Source organism: Calonectris borealis, chromosome 4 (assembly GCF_964195595.1).
Source record: "Calonectris borealis chromosome 4, bCalBor7.hap1.2, whole genome shotgun sequence".
Classification (NCBI taxonomy): Eukaryota; Metazoa; Chordata; class Aves; order Procellariiformes; family Procellariidae; genus Calonectris; species Calonectris borealis.
The window spans coordinates 17,278,085-17,298,176 of record NC_134315.1 but is presented as its reverse complement, the minus strand read 5'-3'; the positions used below and the strand labels follow the sequence as shown (position 1 = coordinate 17,298,176).

At 41.4% G+C, this 20,092-nt stretch overlaps 2 protein-coding genes across 10 annotated transcripts in view; one reads left to right on the top strand and one right to left on the bottom strand.

Moving 5' to 3' along the window:
- BST1 (bone marrow stromal cell antigen 1) overlaps positions 1-3,593 on the bottom strand; it is a 30,662-nt gene extending 27,069 nt beyond the window's left edge. For 2 of the 3 annotated variants that reach the window (XM_075148806.1, XM_075148804.1), the window contains exons 1-2: positions 3,412-3,593; positions 3,083-3,196 (exon numbers count right to left, since the gene is read on the bottom strand). In XM_075148806.1, the coding sequence (XP_075004907.1) occupies positions 3,083-3,196; positions 3,412-3,467 (170 nt within the window). In that variant the 5' untranslated portion in view covers positions 3,468-3,593. Of the gene's footprint in view, positions 1-3,082 lie in introns of all 3 variants that reach the window. The other variant, XM_075148805.1, reaches the window with a different exon arrangement.
- A 5,088-nt stretch (positions 3,594-8,681) lies between these two features.
- Positions 8,682-20,092, top strand: part of FBXL5 (F-box and leucine rich repeat protein 5) — a 36,985-nt gene continuing 25,574 nt past the window's right edge. For 6 of the 7 annotated variants that reach the window (XR_012673464.1, XR_012673465.1, XM_075148801.1 and 3 more), the window contains exon 1: positions 8,682-8,839. Coding sequence is in view for 4 of the 7 variants with exons in the window: in XM_075148801.1 (XP_075004902.1) it covers positions 8,705-8,839 (135 nt within the window). In the remaining 3 variants the exon portion in view is untranslated. Of the gene's footprint in view, positions 8,840-9,254; positions 9,495-20,092 lie in introns of those variants that run through there. The other variant, XM_075148802.1, reaches the window with a different exon arrangement.

Here is a 20,092-nt window from a genome sequence, read left to right as displayed (position 1 = left end):
CTGCGTTGGGGACAATAATCTCCCGCGGAAGGCCAGGCCAGGCCACCTAGGGATGGAAGTGTCTTATCGCTCTGGATTTGCAGGATCTCATCTGTCACAGCTCTGAGCCTGCCTGGAGTAATTAAAAAGGGAATTGCTACTTTCACCCCTTTCCCACAGTACCTTCCCCACATACGCTGTGACAATGTCTATGCTGGGAACACTCTGAAGAACAGAATAATGTATTTTATGTGCATACAGCATTCCTAATGCGAACAGCTGTAATTGCAAAGCTGTAGCTTGAACAACAGTAGTCCCACTAAGTAAACCAAACTTTTCCAGTAGAGTGTTTTGCTCATTTAATGTCATCCACAGACAGCAGGGTTTCTGCTGGCGCTTCTCCTCGTGAGATTCTTTAAGGAGCTGCTTTGCGATGCTGAATGTCACAGATACTTTAAAGATAAAGGACCCCTTGTGAGGAGCTACGCAGCTCCCATGCAGGAAACAGACCACAGATTCTCTTACAGTAACCTCTGGTCATGCTTCCAACAACGATATTAAAAAACCCAACATCTCATAAGTAACTATGGGATCTTGATCTAAAAATCTTCAGTGATGCAATACGACTCTTGATCAGTAGTTCCAATGTTTAAATAGCCTTACTTGATAAAAGGATTTGCACCCTATTTCTGATTTCAAGCTGTTAAACTTCAGCTTCTGACAATTGTATATACTTATGTCTCGTTCTGCTGAAGAGCTGTCTACTGTAAACACTCACTTATTCATGCTAGTACTTGTAAATTATGATCAACTGAACTCTTAACATCTTTCTTGACAGTTGAATCCAGCAGTAATTTTCTGGTTAATTCACTTACTGCATTTTTTTTCTTCATGTCTTCTCATCCAGGTTTGAACAGCTTGTAAATCAAAAGGATTATTCTGCTCTGTTACTCAAAATTTCTTAGCTGGCAAAAATACTTTTTGAAACTACAGGGTGGGGAAGGACTGTAGTTCAGAACAATTCCTTCCAATCTTAATAGACACTAATAAGTCATATTAGATTTATTTCATAGCAGTCAGTTTAAAAAAAATGTTTTCAAATTTCCATTATAGACTACCAATAAAGAAATATGGGGGAAATGCACTACAGGAACATTTGTGTTATATAGCATATTGCTACTAGAAAATTTCAAATATGATTTTCATTCAAATCTCTCACTTCTACATGACCATAACATTTTGTAAAATGCCTCTTTTAACTGCCATTTTGCATGTTCTGTTTTACTGTAAAGAAAAGTTTTTCTTATGTTTCTATAAACGTCTTTATGTTTTAACTATGTTGCAGTGTAAGGACATGCTTTGCTAGCTTCTTTTCTGTTAGTTTAAAAAATTATTCTATTTACACGTAAATTCAGAAGCAAAACCTATCCAGGTGGCTATGCCTCTGTAAAAGCTAGCCTGGGGGCAATTAAGAAACAGACAATGAACTGAAAGGGTTATAAATAAGTAGAATATCTGTTTTGCACCTGTGCAATATGAAATTTCCATTTTGTTTAGATTACACTATTTGCTTATAGACCTAAGGGAAAAAGAAAAAAACACATAATGTGAAATTAATTGTGCAGCTCTTCTTTTTATAATGCCATTTTGGGCCTTAATTCAGGAAAGCAGTCCTAATGTCCAGCCTGGCTTCATGCTATTCCGAGTAAGAATACTTTGATGAATGTGTTCAGACTTCTCAATTTTAAAATTATATTGTGAAAATGTCACAGGAATTAATTAGACCACAAAACTGTCATAAACATGAGACATACAGAAATACTTTCCAGAATATTGTATTTACATTTCTAAAAGCCCAAATCAGTTAACGATAAAGTTAACATTTCCAAAATAACAATCCTTTGTGTTGCTCATTTCAGTGTATTCTGTATTATTAGTCATGTCCTGCTTCAGATATAAATGAAGTGACATCTGTTAACTCCAACAGGAACTCTACCTATCTAGAGCCTACTGCAAGACCAGACTTCACATACCTACACAACTGTTAACTGACTGACTTCCGTAGTTTATATTATATGTTATATTGTAGGTGTGTAGAAATCTATAGTTAAAGTTTACTGGCACCTTCCACTGTGACGTGTTTATAAATTTGCCAAACCTGAATTGTTCAGCTGAAATTTTAGTACCGTGTTATTGGCATTAGGATGATTTTTTCTTTCACGAGGAACTTGAACCAAAATGCTTCTGATAAGTTAAGAATGTTATTAGGAAAGAACATGTTGTTTTGCCTTTGTTAAAAGCCATGAATCTATTTTCAGTCCTGCATTTTCCTGTTTTGCAGCAGCAACTGAAAATGGGAGGTTGGGGGAAGGAGGTGATATTTGCTGATATTACGCAACACAATCTAACACTTTTTAAGACCACGGTTCAGTGCTGCAGGAACACCTCTGCAAATACCTCTTCAAACTACCAGGAAATATTTTAGTGGCAGAATAAAGGACTGAATTCCAGGAGACTGTCCCTAGTTTCTTCCTTTTTACCGAAGCCCAAACAATGTAAGGAAGAAAGAAAAGTGGTCATTTTAGCAAAGTGTGTGACTTACTCCAGTCCTGTAAAATTAATAGAGACAATGAAAGCTCATGGGTAATCATACTTCAGCAGTTGATTACTATGTGATTTTTCAGGTGGATGAGCCATCAGTCTCTTTCAGTACCACAGGACAGCTATGAAGTGTGGTGCTTTCCTTCTTACATGACATACAAGGCATGCAAAGTAAGCTGGTCTTCCCAGGAGCACCGTCAGGTTTGGTACTTCAGAAATACCATGCCCACCGTTTCTGTGCGGTGTTCTCCTTACAGAACACGGTGGCACTAAGGGGGACCAATGTGAAATAAAAAGTTGAAGGATTAAAAATCTTGCCTTAATTACACTACTTTTATTAATATGACATCCATCAAAGTTCATTAATTGTTTCCAGACAGCTACAAGCATGTTGGCTTCAATAGGATCACTTTCACGGCTAGGAGCAAAACACCAGGCTTCTGATGAATAACCATTTTGTACAGAACATAAAAAAACTAATCCAGAAACAAGCAAAACTTACCCAACAGCAGGATTCACAATTCTAATATAGTCATAGCATCTTCCAATGACAATACTTTCCAGGTTTTGCGTTGTGGCTTCACCTTTCCATTTCCTTCCCTGCACTTCTGAGAAGCTGTTCATAAACAGAACAGAGACAAGTAAGAGAGACAAAAAAACGCTCTTCATCACGAATTCTTGACAACTCAGGTTCTTAAAAAAAAAAGGGAGAAAAAAAAAGGAGAGTTAAATGATACAATTTAAATGGAAACCTGGAGACTTAACGTTTAATATTTTCAATACGGGCTATAGCTCTGTACACAAAAGACAAAGTTAGACGGAAATCTGAACCTTGCTGAGGGCTGTAATCTAACTGTTTCCTGGGACGACTGCAGCACAGGATACATCACTTCCTCATGCCTAACTGCTCCCCACTTCAGAAAAACGAGACTTTTAAGGTCATAATATTGCCACCTGGTGATAACTGGGAAGAATTACAATATATTTCAGCAAAAGGAGAAAAAACCTCTGACCGCTTCAGTATTTATGATGCCTTAGGTTTGCTTAATACTCGTTGCCATGCTACACCTTCCTAAAACATCACAAGGGCTTGCAGGCAACATGTTTTAAACCAGTTTATTTTTGTTTTAAAAGGGCTACACTTTTTACACGTATTTCTCTAATGGCTGAAAAAAATTTTCTGAAATACGTATCAAAAAATATGCAGGTGAAGTGCTGATCTCATAAACACCCAAACTCTCAGGTGATCTTTTACCACACACAGGGGTAACATTAGTCAGCTCTTTTTCCACCTCTCCCTGGATACTGACAGCAACATTTTGGTGTGATGATATGTGTTTTAAAGTCTTTATGAACAAAACCGCCTTGCAGGCAGGAAGCAATCATAACGAGAACCAAAAGGATTAAGACATACTTCCTGTGCACTGAAGCAATCTCTTGAACTTCTGTTTACTCATATTCTCCCTCCATCTTCTTTTCCTTAAGTACTTCGTTAGATCATCAAATGGCATGAATTAATCTAACCTTCAGTGTAAATATTCTGTGATATACACTGCTGCAGATACAGCCACACTACTTTTTTCCCTCTTTAAAAAATATTATTTTTTCAGCCTTAGAGTAATTTGTCTATAGACTCACATTTCTGAAGAACATGCTGGTTCTTTTTCTCTTTCTCTTAAACAGCCTCCATGCCTCAGTGACTATATACATCTTTATTATTTTTGTACTTATTTATATAGTGTCATGCTTACATTGATGCACTGGTACTTAGCTGATGGATTCTGCTGAAGGCAAAATCTTGCTAATTATCCAGTAAATTGCTGATGATAGATTTCTCCTGTAAATGTGATAGAAAGATAAACAGTTGGTTTGTTACCTGCAGCAGAGTCTTCAGGAAAGCCAGATTTACCCAGAAATGGATGTGCAATGTTGTGCTTGATATGGTGGAGACACAGCAAATGCTGTACTTCACTTCAGTTACTTCTCTGATGCTTTTTCTCCCTATTTTTCTTCCTAACCTCTCTGAAACGTGGCCATGCTGATAGGGCATGAGCATGTTAACCAAACGGTTTCAAGTCACTGCTTTGGGTTCAGGATTAGAGACTGCAATAATCCATGGAATTCAATGTTTTTTTTTTATTATTAGCAACTTTGCTGCAACCAAATTTTGTTCAATAATTTCAGGGCTAACAGAAGCCACTTCACAACTGATGTGATCTTCTATATAGAACAGGGCAGAAATTGTCACTGATTTTTGCATCAAGTCTAAAACTTCTGCTTAAAATATACAGTATAAGTTAAAAAGATATAAAGATGGATACCGAGTTTTGGAATGCTTTTCTCCAACGACACACCAGATTAGGACGCATCAATTTTGGGAAGAAAATGTGGGTGCTGCTCAGTGGTGTTCTCCAAAAAAGAGACGACTTGTCATACATCCCAGAGGGAATGGAAGTAAGCCCAACAACTGCTGAGATCCCCATCTCATCCTCTGTCAAGCTCCCTTTCCTCACTGGCCACTTCTAGAAACACATCATCGGGCCAGTCAGAAGGGCCTCTGATCTGACTCAGCACAGCCACTTTAATTTATGTTCTTAGTTTTGATTTAAATACTTCACATGATGGCTAAACTAACACACCGCCCGGGAAATTGTTCCAATGGTTTGATAGCCTTGAGGGTCAAACCTTAGCTCTGGCCTGAACTTGTCTACCTTTAGCTTCTAGTCATTGGATCTCATGATGTCTTTTTCTGCTACATTAACGAAGAATCTACCCTCAGAAATCTTCTCTCCATGTAAATTCTTGTCGAAAATGACCAAGTCTCCCCTTAAACTTGTCCATGAAAAATTCAGTATTTTGATCCCATTATCAGGCACTTTCTCTTTCTATTGTACTTCACTGCCACGAATTGCCTCTCCATCTTGCCTCCCAAGCTCTGGCAATTCATGCTGGATATAGACCACTGTCCCTCGCTCTCTGCCCCTCTCCTAGAAGAGGTTATTGCCCATGAAGCAGAGTCAGCAAAATTTGCAGCATATCTGCTCTGGAGATACTCTATTTCACAAACTGAATATTAACTCAAATGACCATGAAATTCAGCATATGTTTGTATTTTGAAGCCCTGGAAGATGAGGAACAGACATGTTCTCTCTTGTTATTTCTACCAGATGGGAGTGGTAACTTCCAGCAGAAGGAAGGTGTAACAGGTGGGAACATTAATCCTCTATTATTACTCAGGCATGAATTGCTGGCAGAATAACCCCAATTCCGTACGACTTCATGCTTTAGGCCTGGAAATATGACCTTGGAACTGCTCATATTAACAAGCTCCTCTAAGCAATGAACTTCACCTAACATAGCTACTTGAGGGTTTCGTCTTTGATGCCTAATTCTACCTACAGCAGTGTGGTGGTGCATTCCCCCCCCCCCGCCTTCCTGGGCCGCCCCACGGTCTCAGAAACTCCCGTTAAACCTTGGCCTTGGTGTAATAAGTCAGGCGGTGAAGCGTCCCTTTACCGTATCAGGAACTCTCGCATAGCCGAGGTTGGGGAATGTTCTGATCGTACCAGAAACTTCTGCTGCCTGGCCCAAGCGGAGGACGAGAGCGGGGATAATTGTCATCCCTGATACCCTTATCTGCGTCGTAGTTCAAGTGGAATGATACTATTGTTACTGAAACCTTGAGAGTTTTGACGGATGACTAAAGTCAATCATCTTGCAACCCTATAAACAGCGGTCCCAAGTGAGATCCTTTGAGCTCTCCTGACCGCAGCAGGCTGCGCCCACAATCTCTCTCTGAGATGAACGCTCGTCAGAGTTCGCAAATTCTCGAGTTTGCAATATTTGGAGGACCGTCGCCGGCTGGCACGGGACCTGGGCTGCAACACTCTTCAAGGCTCAACCCTTTGCCCGTTGAAAAACACCATGACATTTTACGTGAGTATTTTGCTGAATTCGAGGGGGATTTTTAACAGGTATATCTTTGCATATTTATCTATCTTGGCATCCGTGTGCATGTGTGTGAATGGATGGAAGTACCTGCTAGCAAATATAGTCCACTAAAATCTTATGATCTATCTTAAGATCATGAATGAACCTTAGAGTGCTTGCTAAACACATATAGTCCCTTAGACATACACCGTTGACCAAGTCTGGGACTAGGGGTAGATCTAGCCAGGTCTGCTCTGAACCTCGTGACTCAACAGAAGGGTCCCCCCTTAACCTTTTCGTCCTCGGCCTCTGTATAAATCATCCCAACTCAATTCTAACACGATACCCTGGTTTCAGCTGGGATAGAGTTAATTTTCTTGCTAGTAGCCGGTATAGTGCTGTGTTTTGGATTTAGTATGAGAATAATGTTGATAACACACTGATGTTTTAGTTGTTGCTAAGTAGTGTTTACACTAGCCAAGGACTTTTCAGCTTCCCATGCTCTTTTCCTGTGTATGCTTCATCCGTGTAGTAAGTGATAGAATGAACCTTGCCATCGAACTCTGCTAAGTCGTGCTTCTATAAATTTCTTTTAAAATCACCTTCTGCTAATACCTTCGACAGTGATTCTTTGAGCAGCCTCTAAACCACTCATTCGCGACAAGCAGTAACCCAAGGTCTCACCCGCTCCCTTGTATGCTATGACACATTCTCTGTGCCAGAAATGCACAAGTCCAAAGCCAGAGCTGTGCTTACTAGCCAAGCAGTAAATGCAACCATGTGCTGGCTGGCCAGCTGCATAACACCTGTGCTTTGCCTTCCTTTTCTTCTCTCATGTATAACTGCTTTTTTCTGCCAAAATTGTACGAATTTAACGTTCCAAGATTCGTACATATTTGCAAGTATGATCAAGTAGGTCAGCATGTTCGAAAGTCCTTGGAAGTGGAAAGGATGAATGGAAAAGGAAACACCCAATACTGCAATTGCTTAAGCCTCATTTCCTTAGATAAAGAGATAAAAAGATTATTGTGCATGGTGTGATCTAGATAACCCTCATCATGTGATCTCTCCTTCTCAATTCACTATCTACTACTTTTACCAGCAATAATTTTACGTTTTATTCCCAAGCATTAGTACACTGAGGAATACTGGACTAAAACCATGTGTGCCTTTGCTCAAAATATTAATTGCTTACATCTATCAATTAGCTAGCTTTTAATCTATTTGGTATCTGCAACGTAGATTTTGTACACTAGTAGTTTTCAGTCAGAAAGGTGTGCTGCATTTACTTTATGTTTGACAATGCATTTTTGGGACATTTACTACATGTTGCCATGCTGGTCGACGGTTTTACTACACATTTGCCATGTTGGCTGACAGTTACACCTTTTGTCAAACTGATGTGTAATCTCAATTCTGCCAAGTGTTCCTACTTTTTTTGAAATATTGCATGGGCAAATGAGTATCAAAGGCTGGTGTTCCTGCTCCTTTTGTCTTGGATGTCAAACAAACGCAGCATTTAACTCTGCTTATCTGGCAGAAAGACTGCAAAAAGTTGGGTGCAGATTCCCCGCTGCAGGCCAGTTTGGGATACATCGTACGTCTTCCCTCACGCACACCAGATCATTGGCAGACACCGTCTTCATCCCGCACGTTGTCATCTCCTCAGTTTATTTGGGGGGAAGGAGTTTTGTTTACTTCGTGTAAACGCACAATGCAATTTTTAATTCCTTCCGATTTAATTAAAGGCATAAAAACTGCTGTGGCCCCCGCGTGCCAGGTTACCTGGTGGGCATGGAGACCCGCTACCGCGGGACAGCGGCCGTGCCCTGGGCGCAGCCCGGGAGCCCGCCTGCACCAGGCGCCCCACCCGCAGCTCTGGTCAGCCTCCCACCCCCGCATTCTGCAGCCCTGGTCTCTGAGCGCTGCTCGCCGCGCACAACCGCGGAGCGGCCGCGCTGCGTTAGGGCCAGGCGGGCGCCAGCCAGCCCCCCCACCGCCGCTGAGGGGCCGCCACCGCCAGCAGGCCGCCGCAGGCCCGCTCCCTGCGCGGCCGCCGCCCGCTCCCCGCGGGAAGGGGCGGGGCGAACTGCGCATGCGCGCGGCGGCGGGTCGGGCGGCGGCGCTCGCGGGGCGGCCGTGGTCACGTGGCGCCGGGGCGCTCTCCGCGGCGCGCCGCGCATGCGCGGGGCGGATGTTACCGCCGCCGTTAGCGCCGCCAGCGCCGGGGCTCTATGGGGAGAACATGGCTCCTTTCCCCGAGGAGGTGGACGTCTTCTCGGCTCCGCACTGGCGGATGAAGCAGCTTGTGGGGCTCTACTGCGACAAGGTAGCGGACGGGGGCGGCCTCTGCCCCGCTCCCCTGAGGCGGGAGGGAGGATTTCGGGAGTGCGCAGCTGTCAGCTCCCCGCCGCCCCGGCCCCGGCCCCGCCGGCAACTTCTCCACCTCTGCTGCGGGGCTCCCGGGCGCTCCAGCCCTTCCCGCCGCGGGCAGCGGGGCTGGTGGTGCCGCCTTCCCCGCCGCACCCCACGCCCCGCTCGGCCCCTTCAGGGCCGGGCCGCGGCTGCCCTCGCTTCCACTGCCCCAGCGGCTCTGCCGGGCTGCGCGCCGGCCCCCGGCGGGGTGTCCCGCTCTCCTCGGCTTGGAGGAGCGGCTCTTCCTCGCGGGGACCACGCCTTCCCGCCGCCTTCCCTCTCGCCGGGCCGCGGGGAAGGGGGGCGCCGGCGCTCATCCCCCCGCAGTTGCTGCCCCGGGGTTGGGGAGTGGGCGCCGGGGCCGGCTGCGGCGGAACAGCCACCCCCGTTAGGGCGCGGGGCTGCGAGTGGGTGCCCCTGGGAGGGAGGAGGCGGCGGGGAGACGGGCAGCAAGCCCCATCGCTTTTTGTTAGCTAACCGGTGCCAGGCAAGACACCGGTGCTGTGCATAGAGCTCGCTAACAGTCTGCAAGCAGCTGTGTGTGTGTTTGCATGCGCAGCGTTTAACTGGTGAGTAGCTTAAAGATACCCTAAGTAGGTTTTTTTATTTTAAATATATATAATTTTACTCGTGGACAAAAGTAATTTTTATTCGTGCATCAGAGTAGTTAGTGATCAAGGCTGATGTGTCACCTAAACGGCAAACTTTGCTGCAGCAGCTTTGAGTGTAATGGAAGGGTTTCAGGCAAATACTTCAATACTTCAGCACTCATACTGAAAGAAGTAGTGCCTCCCATCTCTGGGCATAAATGGCTGTTGGGAGAACCAGATTGGCTAACAGACATTTAAAAGGAGGGTGAAGTTACATGAGAGACAGTATAATAGCTTACTGCTGCCAACAGGATGGGGGAGTTCTCACTTCCTTCCCCTGTTTTCCACATGCCACCTTGTACTGCTCTGGGGCTCACCAGATCCCTTCGTGTGAGCCTGTTCAATTTGCTAATCGGGTAACGAAAATATGAGTTGGTTTTTGCTGGATTAGCTAACTCACCAGGCTGAGCAGAGGGTCTGGGGGGAGGAGAAGGTGAGACCTTGTGTAATTTCGCTTTGCCTTTTATCTGTGAGTGCGTTTGCAGTTAACTTTATTTTTAATCTCTGGTGGCATGAAAACTTGTGATATCTTAACAGAGTGGATTTTACAAGAAGGGAAGCAAACCACCTGGGACTCTTCTCCCCTCGGCCCCCAGCAGCCGTATTAGCATGTTCTTGACAGCAATTGAACAGCTTTTATTTGAACCTCCAGATACTGTAGTCGTTTGGGTTTTGTTCCTAGGGAGGCATTTCTGTCACTTTTATTGAGCCTCCCACAAAGTTTTGACCAAATTTACCGTGACTTGATAAAAGTAAAACTGCCTGGGCAGGAATGGTTGGTTTTCCTAAATATTGGCAAATTTAATTAAAACTACCCAGTTCGCAATGAACATAATCTTTCATTTTCTAAAAATTTTTATACAGGAGTTTGCTTGCTTCCTTTTTCCTTTGAAGAAGTGCAAGCATGAATGAATGGCGCTTTTTTTAAAGTATTCAATCTTGCATCCTTTAACCCTGTTTCAGAACTTGGAGACTGTGCCTGGCCTATGACGTTTGCATTGGAGTATTACTAGCTTTGCATCAGAAAAAACTCTGAGCTGTGTTTGACTTCCCTTCTTGTGTGATTGAGATGCTGTAATTAGATAAGACTGTAGTTCTGCTTACATGGTAATTATAATCTGTAAAGCCATGCTCTTTATAAATTTAGTTCATCCTTGAGGGATCTTTAATTTTGTGAATTGCATGTTACCTACTGTTCATCATGTTCCCTGTACACTGTAATCTGTTAGCAGCTGAATTTAGTAAACTCCACCAAATGTTAGAGAGGTGAAATGGGTGCATCTCTGCTTTGCTTTTCGGGGGAACAACTGTAATGTTACTGGTGGGTAAAGTATGTAAGTACTTAAATAATCCTTTAGGACAGAGAGACACAGTTTATTTTCTTCTTCCAGGACTTGATGTGAGACAGAACAGTGAATCAGACACTTGAGATGTTTAGTGCATTAGGAAAGTTATCCTGCGTCTTTTTTAACTGTTGCTAGCAGACCTCTCACCATATGTTTTCTGCATTCTTAAATGGCATTTTTACCTGCATTGTACACAGTGCCCTAGACTTGGATAATAAGAATAACTAAAATTCTTTTTAGTAAGGAAACCCACAAAGTTGTCAAATCTATTGCCTATTCTGATGATAAGTAGATTCTTTAAGTCCTCAGAGGATGTACCCCCCTGTAGGTAGTGGAGTGCTACAGCAGGCAGTCTTTATAGTTAAAATGCTTTTCCTAATGCCTGACGTCATCTTTGCTACAAATAGAGCAGATTCTGTTTTCCTATCTCTAGTGAACCATTCTTCATTTTCAGAAAGATCTTGTGCCGATTTGCAAATTGTAGCCATGGCCTCCATCTTAGTTATCTGTTTTCTGGCCTGAGCAAACTGATGCATTCTACTTCACCATATGGGTCACGCTTTCTGTACCTCAGTGTACTTGTTGCTTTTGTCAGGACTAAGCTGCCGTTCTGTAACAGCTTAAGCTATCTGACTGCTGCTGTTACGACTGCGTGCCTTTCTTGCTTCCATCAGCACTTGAAGTGACTCACAAAGGCTGTAAGCTGGCAGAAAACAATTTTTTTTTTCTGAAGCGGGGTAGATTTTCTGCTGATGTAGTGCTGCCAGCAAGCACTGGTCAGATGAGTACTGAAGCCAGTACGAGGCAGAGGGTGGGACCGTGACAGCCAACAACTAGATTGGCTTAAGCTGCTGTGAAACCTCAGCCTAATTATGTCTATGTTTTCCTGAAATCTGTTGTGCAAAATGGGACCACTGCTGGTGTTGAGTTGAGCAGATGTGTTTTGGATGCGTTACTCTGCAAGCTCTTTTTTTTTTTTTTTTTAAAAAAAAAAAAAGCAGCATGCTCGCTCTGTGCTTCTCTATAATCCCATGCTTCTCTAAGGACTGATACTCAAATTTGCTTTCATGTTTGTCATTAGACTTCTATCCTGTATGTAGAAGTATGCACTTGACGAAGTCAGCATGTCGGTGTCCGGTAGAGACCGTTTCTGTTGTTGCATTATGATCTTGTGTTTCCCACACTCAAGAATGTGCCGCTTATGTATTACCAGCTTTCCTGCTTTCCCAGCTGTGGCTGAAAGTATCGTATCTGTCATGAGGCAGCACAGATTTCAACTGATCATGTATTGAAAATCCCATTGTGGTTTGCCTGGAAGCATTGGTAGCTTCGGCTTGAGAGCACTATTTGCAAGTGCTTGAGCTACTCTGTGATTTCCTGTAGACTGTATTAGTTTGCTGTAGGGCAAAACAGTATCAAAAACCTTAGAGAAATCATGATCTGTAACATGTTTCATCTTCCTGTTAAGTAGTTTGGTTATCTTATCGAAAGGAAAACAGAGTCTTTTTTCTAAACAAATCTCTGCTGGCTGATTGTTGCTTCATTAGCTTCAAGATCAGGGCAACTCCAGTAGCTGACTCTGATCTAGATACACACTGTGATTAAATTTTGGCTGGGCCTTCCCCAGAGACAAGACACCTGGTATTGCTGTATGGGATTTCAGACTTCCTGCTGTCTTGTGGAGTTACTGCAGCTGAAGAGTATGTTTTCAAGTCTTTGTGTTATAGAATTACTCAGCAAATTACAGCAAATTTAGGCTGCTTTAGGAGAAGGAATAGGAAAAATAGTCATGCTCTAAACCTTGTAATGCAGTTATTGGTGATTGATGACTTGTTCTCATGTCTTACTGTCTGCCTCTAAAAACTAGCATGAGACTTCATATTGTGACTGAGTGGATCTAACAACGAGCTGCTGCTGGAAGGCTTAATTGTTGATTGTATCCTCCGTGCTTGGCCCCTTGATGAGCAACTAGTTCATCTGGCGCACTGAAGTGAAAGGTGATTCAGTAAAACCGGCTCACTAAGAGGTCAAACAAGCTCCAGAACCAGGCTGACAGTATGGGAGGAGGGAACAGGACTAACCATTGCAGAAGTAAACAGCTGCTTTAATAGCTCAGCTGTATTGTGAAACCTTTGGGTGTTTGATCAGAAAGATCTAAGGTCCTTCTGTTTGCCTGACTTCAGTCTTCTGTGATCTCACCTTTCTACAAAAGATCTCTGCAGTTATTTCTCATGGTTCAATAATTACTTTGGCTAGTTCTTCCAGGAAATTTGGATCAATTTTGTAATGTTCTGCATTGAACTTGTATAAATATTTAACTAGTATTTTTCTTTTCTAGCCTATACTTCTGACTCCTTGTTAAAAATTAATTGCCATAAATATTTTTCCTAATTAACTTCCTTATGAAGACTTGAGCAAAGATGACACTTAATTTTGCTGTTGTCATCTCTGCCTTTTCTGTTAAATAGTTGACTTAAAGTATCCCTTTTTGTCTTTTATCTGAGTATATATAGACTTTTTTGCTGTTCTTCTGTGTCCTCTGTCTTCCTCATTTGAAGTCTAAATGGTCTTCTGTTCTACCTACCTGCAGTGATAAGTTCTTGGTTATTTTTGTAGGATTCTTTTCAAAACTTCCATATAGCTAAAAAGTTCCATTCTTTATTTCCTAATAATGGTTTCATTTGATAACTTGCATTTCTTCTTAACCTTTGTGTCTATTTCAGTACCCTTCTATTGTGCTGCAGTTGTTTCTCTTCCTTGCAAGCTTTGGCCTCTGCTGAAGAGAATGAATTGTTTTCATGTGTTAAATTTGTGATGTTCTTACAATAAGGATATTGCAGATGAACCATTTTAGGAGCGAAAAATACTCCTGAATTAAGTTGAATTAATATTGTAAAGCATTGGGCAGGGAATTAGATGACCACATTATGATTATACTTTTCGTGGCAGGGAGAGGGACTGAAATCTGAAAAATTAGACAAATTAAGATGAATCTCTTTCTGTTTCTAATCAACAAATGTGGGTAAAGCTTTCGTTCTAATTTTGAAATCCCTTTTCAGTATTTCGGTACACTGCCATTCATTTTCCACTGCTGCTTCAAATATGTGTGTGTTGATTTAGAAATTCATAGTATTTGGTTATTACCAATTAACATTCTGTAGCGTTGAGTACTTGCCTTCACCTATGTTTAGAATGAATAAACAGCTACTTAGGATGCTCAGTGTTAATAAGTCTGCAAACGATGCGCTACACTATCGCTACAGGCAGAAGATGGAAGGAAATTCCTTCCTTCTTGATGGAAGGAAATTAAATCTCCTCATTAGCATCCAGAGATAGGTGAGCAATTTGCTGTCCATGCGTCTATTTCATCAGAGACTCTACCAGTCGTCTTTCCATCTTAGCTTCTGGATAGTGAATAGTTCAGTAACTTCTTGTTATACCTATTGGGAAATAACAGTTTTGAATTCATTTTTCATGCAGAATAATATTTTGAAGATGAATCTGGAAGTGGCAATGTGTTTTAAATATCTACATTTTAAAGCAAATGCTTTTTAAGTAAAGTGCCAAAGGAGATCTGAAATGGGGGACAACAGTGATAAAACATGTTTGGAGTTTAAGTGAGGCTCTTCAGACCTGCATAGCAATTTCGCTCCTTTTTTCAGAACACTTTTAGCTCTTGTTGCCACCTCAAACCTTCTCTCCATTTCTTTATTTTTTGTCTGGCAAAACATCTGTTTTTTCTTACCTATCAGATGCTTTGCCCTTTTGTCTGTCTTTTTTGCCTTCCTAAGAAAAACTTGAAGGTGTTTTCTTATGCCAGACACAGTAGCAGGTTTTTTTCCAAGTAATTGCTTAGCACCTATTTTTGCCCTTGAATTGTAGGAAAAGTTTTGTGTTCACCCTTCGCATGTTGCTCTGATCTTTTGTCCTCACTTCCAGCCTGCTCTGGAGAGCAGTAATAACCCACCTTTGCCCTTCTCTGCTTTAAGCAACTACAATTTATTCTCTCCTACTCTGTGACACAAAAAAAAAAAAGAGAAAGTGATGCATTCTAAAAAGCTAGAGACGGTAATTAGCGTGTATCAGTGTTTGTACAGGTTTTATCCAGCTATCCTAGGATATGCTTTAACTGATTAAATAGAGTATAAGTTGTAATTCTTGAGAGACTTGGCTTTTTATTTGTTTTTGCAGTTAGTGCCCAAGATGGATTAAGACAAGAGTGGTGAGTTTTTCCAGTGCCCACCTTGGATTGTGTTAGGAAATTGCAGTGAGACTGGCGTAGACTGGCAAAGGCATTTTTGCTATGTTTGTAGTTTGTGAGTTACTGCAGTGGGAGAGTGGAGAGGAGCCTTGAGACTGCTGTTATTTCACTCTTGGGACTTTAGGTATCTCCTGACAGAAGGCCAAAAGGCCGAGTGTTAGCAGGTACCTATCTGTGTGAGGATATAAGACAGGAAAGAGGTCTTCTACGGCATCTAGAGTGAATATGAGAAATGCTGTGACACAGATACGTAAATAACAGCATCGTTGCAAGTGGTTTTCATGGTTTTCATTTGAGGCCCTTGAATTTAATATCCTTACTAAATTTTTCTTTAATGTTTTGTTGGGTTCGTCTCTGCAGACCTGGTGACAGCCTGTGTCCGTTCATTCCTGGTAGACTTCTACTTGTGGAACTCAGCTGTGCTTTCTGCTATCGTCCCCAAGGGGGTCTGAAACTTGTAGCAATTGCATCACTGAAAATCTTGGTGTGGTCAGTTCTGTATTATTTAATGTCTCTTTGTAAAAGAGAGATTTATTTAATGTCTCTCTGATTCAAAAACTGATCTACAGGTGTTCATTAGACAAAATTGACACATACGTAGTGCAAGAGAGTGATATGAAAGACACCAATAAAAATGAAAATACAGCATTTTGTTTCCAACTCCACTGTGCTCTTATGCTTGGCATTTATCAGCTTGATCTTAGACTTTCAAAATAGCGAGTACAAGATTTTACCTGCCCTGTTGCCTGTGCTCTTTGAAAAACAAAGTAATTTTGCCTTAATCTTTGAGTTAATATAGTGTTTATTGTTTGTTTGTTTGTTTCTTTTTGAAAGGCTATTTCAAGAGTTTAGTTAAGCTGCAGAACAACTGATGAGATTACACAGAGGACAGGATTATATAGGCAAAAAGACAGACAGGCGGGCATTTGAAAGTTTTGGATTTCTTGTTGAGTTCTGCCAGATCCTGTCCTGCCTGCCTGCCTTACTAATTACTATTATTTTGGGTTGACCCACAGCCAAGAAGAGCACCCAGAGTAGAAAACCTGTATTACTCCTCTGATTTAAGGCTTCATACATCCCAACAGCTGGAGTGTGAAGTAGTTTAGCTAATTGTCTTACAGTTCACCTCCCAGGAGCAGGGAACAGTGAGAAGACAGTCATCCTTTTTGCTAGGCTATCTTGGCACTGTAGTTCTTCCTTGGGGATGATATAAACTGAGCTTCTTGTTGTGGATTCCTAAGTAAGACATGGCATGTAACTGGGTGTCACTGCAGCCTGTCTGTCAGACTAGCGCCCTGACCAGGTGAAAAATGAACCCACTAAAAAGGCACAACTTCTTACTGGATCAGTACACCAAACGGGTTTCTCTTGCAGCTGCATAATTGCTAGAGCATATTCTAGGGAAGCGGTAGGAATGTACAGCTGGAAGCAGGGGCAGGGCTGCTGCTTTTGGGTGTTTCCTCCTCCATCCCTACCCCCTAATTTAGAGCAGATTAAGTATAACATGAAACCGCATGCTCTTGGTGTTGACACAGGCACACCTTGTTATGGTCTTTGTCCCTCCATTTTCTTGCTCATGAAATTGAGTTGATATCCCTGTGGAGTCCAAGTTCCTGTCCTTTGAATTTTAGTGCTATTGCACATGCAAAGTGATAATACCTAAAAATGTAAGAGTGAAAAGTTGTAGCTGACTAGTAATGCCATGCTGTTGTTTTCTTTCTCCTGGTGCTATTCTATTCTAAAAATGTTTTTAAATCAAAGTCGTCTGCCAGCTCTATAATGAAAAAAATTTTACTTTTTTTTTAATGAGTTTTAAATCTGCTGAGTTAACTAGTGGTAGAAATTTAGCCTGCATTGATCATCAGGAATGGTGTATTTTTATTTCACCTCCAGTGGCAATCAGCTGCTTGTAATGAACACAGTGGTTACACATGGAAAGCTGAATATATAGGAATGACCTATCGAAAATGTTACTTGTGATGATACATGAAAAGCAAGAAAAATTGCCTTCAATTTTTTTAAGATTCCAGACTAGGAACTAGAGCTAGTGGTTGTTCGGAAGTTACAGGTGCTGATGGGGAAACCCTTCATTTGAAATAAAGCAGTTCGTGAATCTGTAGCCACTTTTAACTTCTTTAACCTTGAGTAATTATTCCATTTTAAATTAATGAAATCTTTGGGCAGAGTGGAAAAATCATTTTTCCCTTTCCTGTTCGCTTTCCTCATATTTTTGCTATTTTCCAGCTTGTAGTTGAGTAGGTTTACTTGTAACTCAGAAAGTTAGCACACAGCATAGACTTTGCTTACTGCTGTGCTAATCTGATAAAAGCAGCATACTTCTTTTTCTTTATTCCTGTTTGCTACTTTCTCCTTGCCAGTTAATAGTATGCTTGGATATTTTTAAGGAAGAAGCAAACCTTTTCCACTGTATTTTTGGCATCGATACTGTGAAATAACTGTTTCAATTTACTCACTGTAAACTAAGATTTCTGGAAAATTAATTTTCTTCTTCTAGGAAGGCTTTTTTCCATGTTGGCACATATGTAAAATACTTCCAGAAACCAAGTAATACTGTATTTTGTTTGGTGATTTGATCAGGAGACTTGGGCTTTCTTATTTATTCACAACACTTTGGATAGAAATATCTCTGTCTTCATCTGACAGAAAGTTTCATTTTTTTAATGAAAGCACTAAAGCCACAAAGGAGATGCAAGAGTTGAATGTAGAATTACCTTCAGTTGAACATCATGAACATGAAGCACTGTATAAATAGCAATTACTGTTAATCTTGCCGGTATTGTCATCTTGTTCTTGAAGCACAAAAATGAAATAATAGCTTACAGGAAGGAAGGATGTTTGTTTGCTACATCTCTGTATGTTCATCTTGACCATGTTAATGGCTCTGTTGTAGTCCAGTGGAGTTGGGCACTCACCTAAAACTGATATATGATTGTCTGAACTACAAAGATTTTTCAGACATAGCTATTTTTTATTGTGTAATTTGAGGTTTAAAAAATATGTCCATCAGGTGATTTCTTAATTCAGGGTTACTATTTTTTCCGGCAAAGGAAGGATGGAATTATCTGATCTTGAATCAATGGCAGAAAACTTCTAAGATCTACTTCTTAATAATCCTAATATTTGTTTACACAGTGCTTTCAACCCTGATTAAATAATCAATATTTCCAATTTTTATTTCAGTCTTGATTTTAAATATTGTATACTGCAAAACCCCTAAATTGACCAGTTAACTATGAAGAACTTTAGAGGAGAACAGCAGTCTTAGGTTAGCGTGACTATCTCCTCGTCATGCTGTTACTTGGAATAGATTTGGTACATCTTGTGACCTCTTGCTTTGCTTCACTGCTGGCACCACAGAGGCCCTTAGACTATTGATGTGCCTACCTCAGTTTACATGAAAAAAGTTGATGTATGGTGTGGTGTTTGGTGGGGGCTTTTTTGTTGTTGTTTTTGTTTTAAGGGTTTAATAAATAAACTCAGTACTAACTTTAACAGCTCCTGGCTACTTCTAGAGTATGCCTGCATCAGCCAAAGGTCTCTGAAGTGTTTCAGACAAAATTTGCAATGCGATTGTCTGTTGTTTGGCCTGTTGCTCAGCTGTTTGGATTATGTAGAATTCTTAAATTTCATGAGGCTTCAGGAGGCACCATGACTGTTTCTCTTGCTCCTCAATTCAAATTTGCATTCCAAACACACACGCAGTTGTGCTGTAACTTGCAGTTGTTTAAATCTAATGTCTTCAAAAGTCCAGAAAGCTCCCAGGTATCTCTAACACCTCTGGCTGTGATCATCGGTTTAGTGCGGTGTGTTTTAAGCCTGCTCAGGGATCACACACACACTGTGCTTTATATTTTTGACCAGTCAGCAAATATCCTTAATACAATCCATTTCCTCCCCCTTGCCGTTCTGTTGGGATTCTCTGTCCATGTCTGGGGGGTGGTGGCTTTCTTTTTGCACTACTAAACTCCTGCACTAGTTTTCCTTGTATAGAAGTGGTGAAAAGTGGACCTCAGAGTGTAGCAGCTGCTGTCTGTTAATAGTCTTGGTCCCCCATCATAAGACTTCATCAGTCCTGGTAATGAAATTACAGATCTGACCGAGTGACTTTGTTGCTAGGCTACCTGTCCTCTGAAAAGCCAGTTTTCCTCAGCTTTGGCTGACCTTTTTAATGTACCAATTGCTGATTCAAGTACAGTCATTAAACTTCAATATCCTCTCCATAGTTCCTAATCTCTTGGATATCTGCTGGAAGCCTCAGTAGCAGAGGTGAATATGCAAGCATTTCATGTTACAGTGGCTTCTATAACAATACATCTATAACAGGAATTCTTAAATTGGATGCACAAATGGATTCTTTATTTATTCCAGATTTGTGGATGATAATAAGTAGGTTCGACAGAAGTTTGAGTCATGAAAGTCAGGAGGATGATTTTGTAGAAAGATTTCCTGGTAGAAATATTGATGGCTATTTTGTATCAGAACTAATTTTGTGATTTTTTTTTTTTAAACCAACAGCAAAATACAGTATTTTTGTCTAACCTTACTGTTACACACTTCAGCAGCCTTGTTTACGTTTTTACATCAATCAAAATGCCAAGCATTTGGGAGCAAATGGGATTCTTGGGAAAAAGGGTTTTTGGGGACTGACTTCAGGTATTGTAGATCCTTATGGGTGGAATGAACAATTCTGAGACGGTCCTTGATCAAGAGAAATGCTACATTAGAAACCAAACTCCAGCCATTATTGAGGTCTGAATCACAAATGGCTGGAGGTGAGGAGGCTATCCTGAAGACATATTTCTGCACCTATCTCCTGTGCTTGTTCAGACTTCTGCTTTTCAGTGTGGAAAGTCTAGCCTGTAGTTTCATCTAGTACCACTGCTCTATAT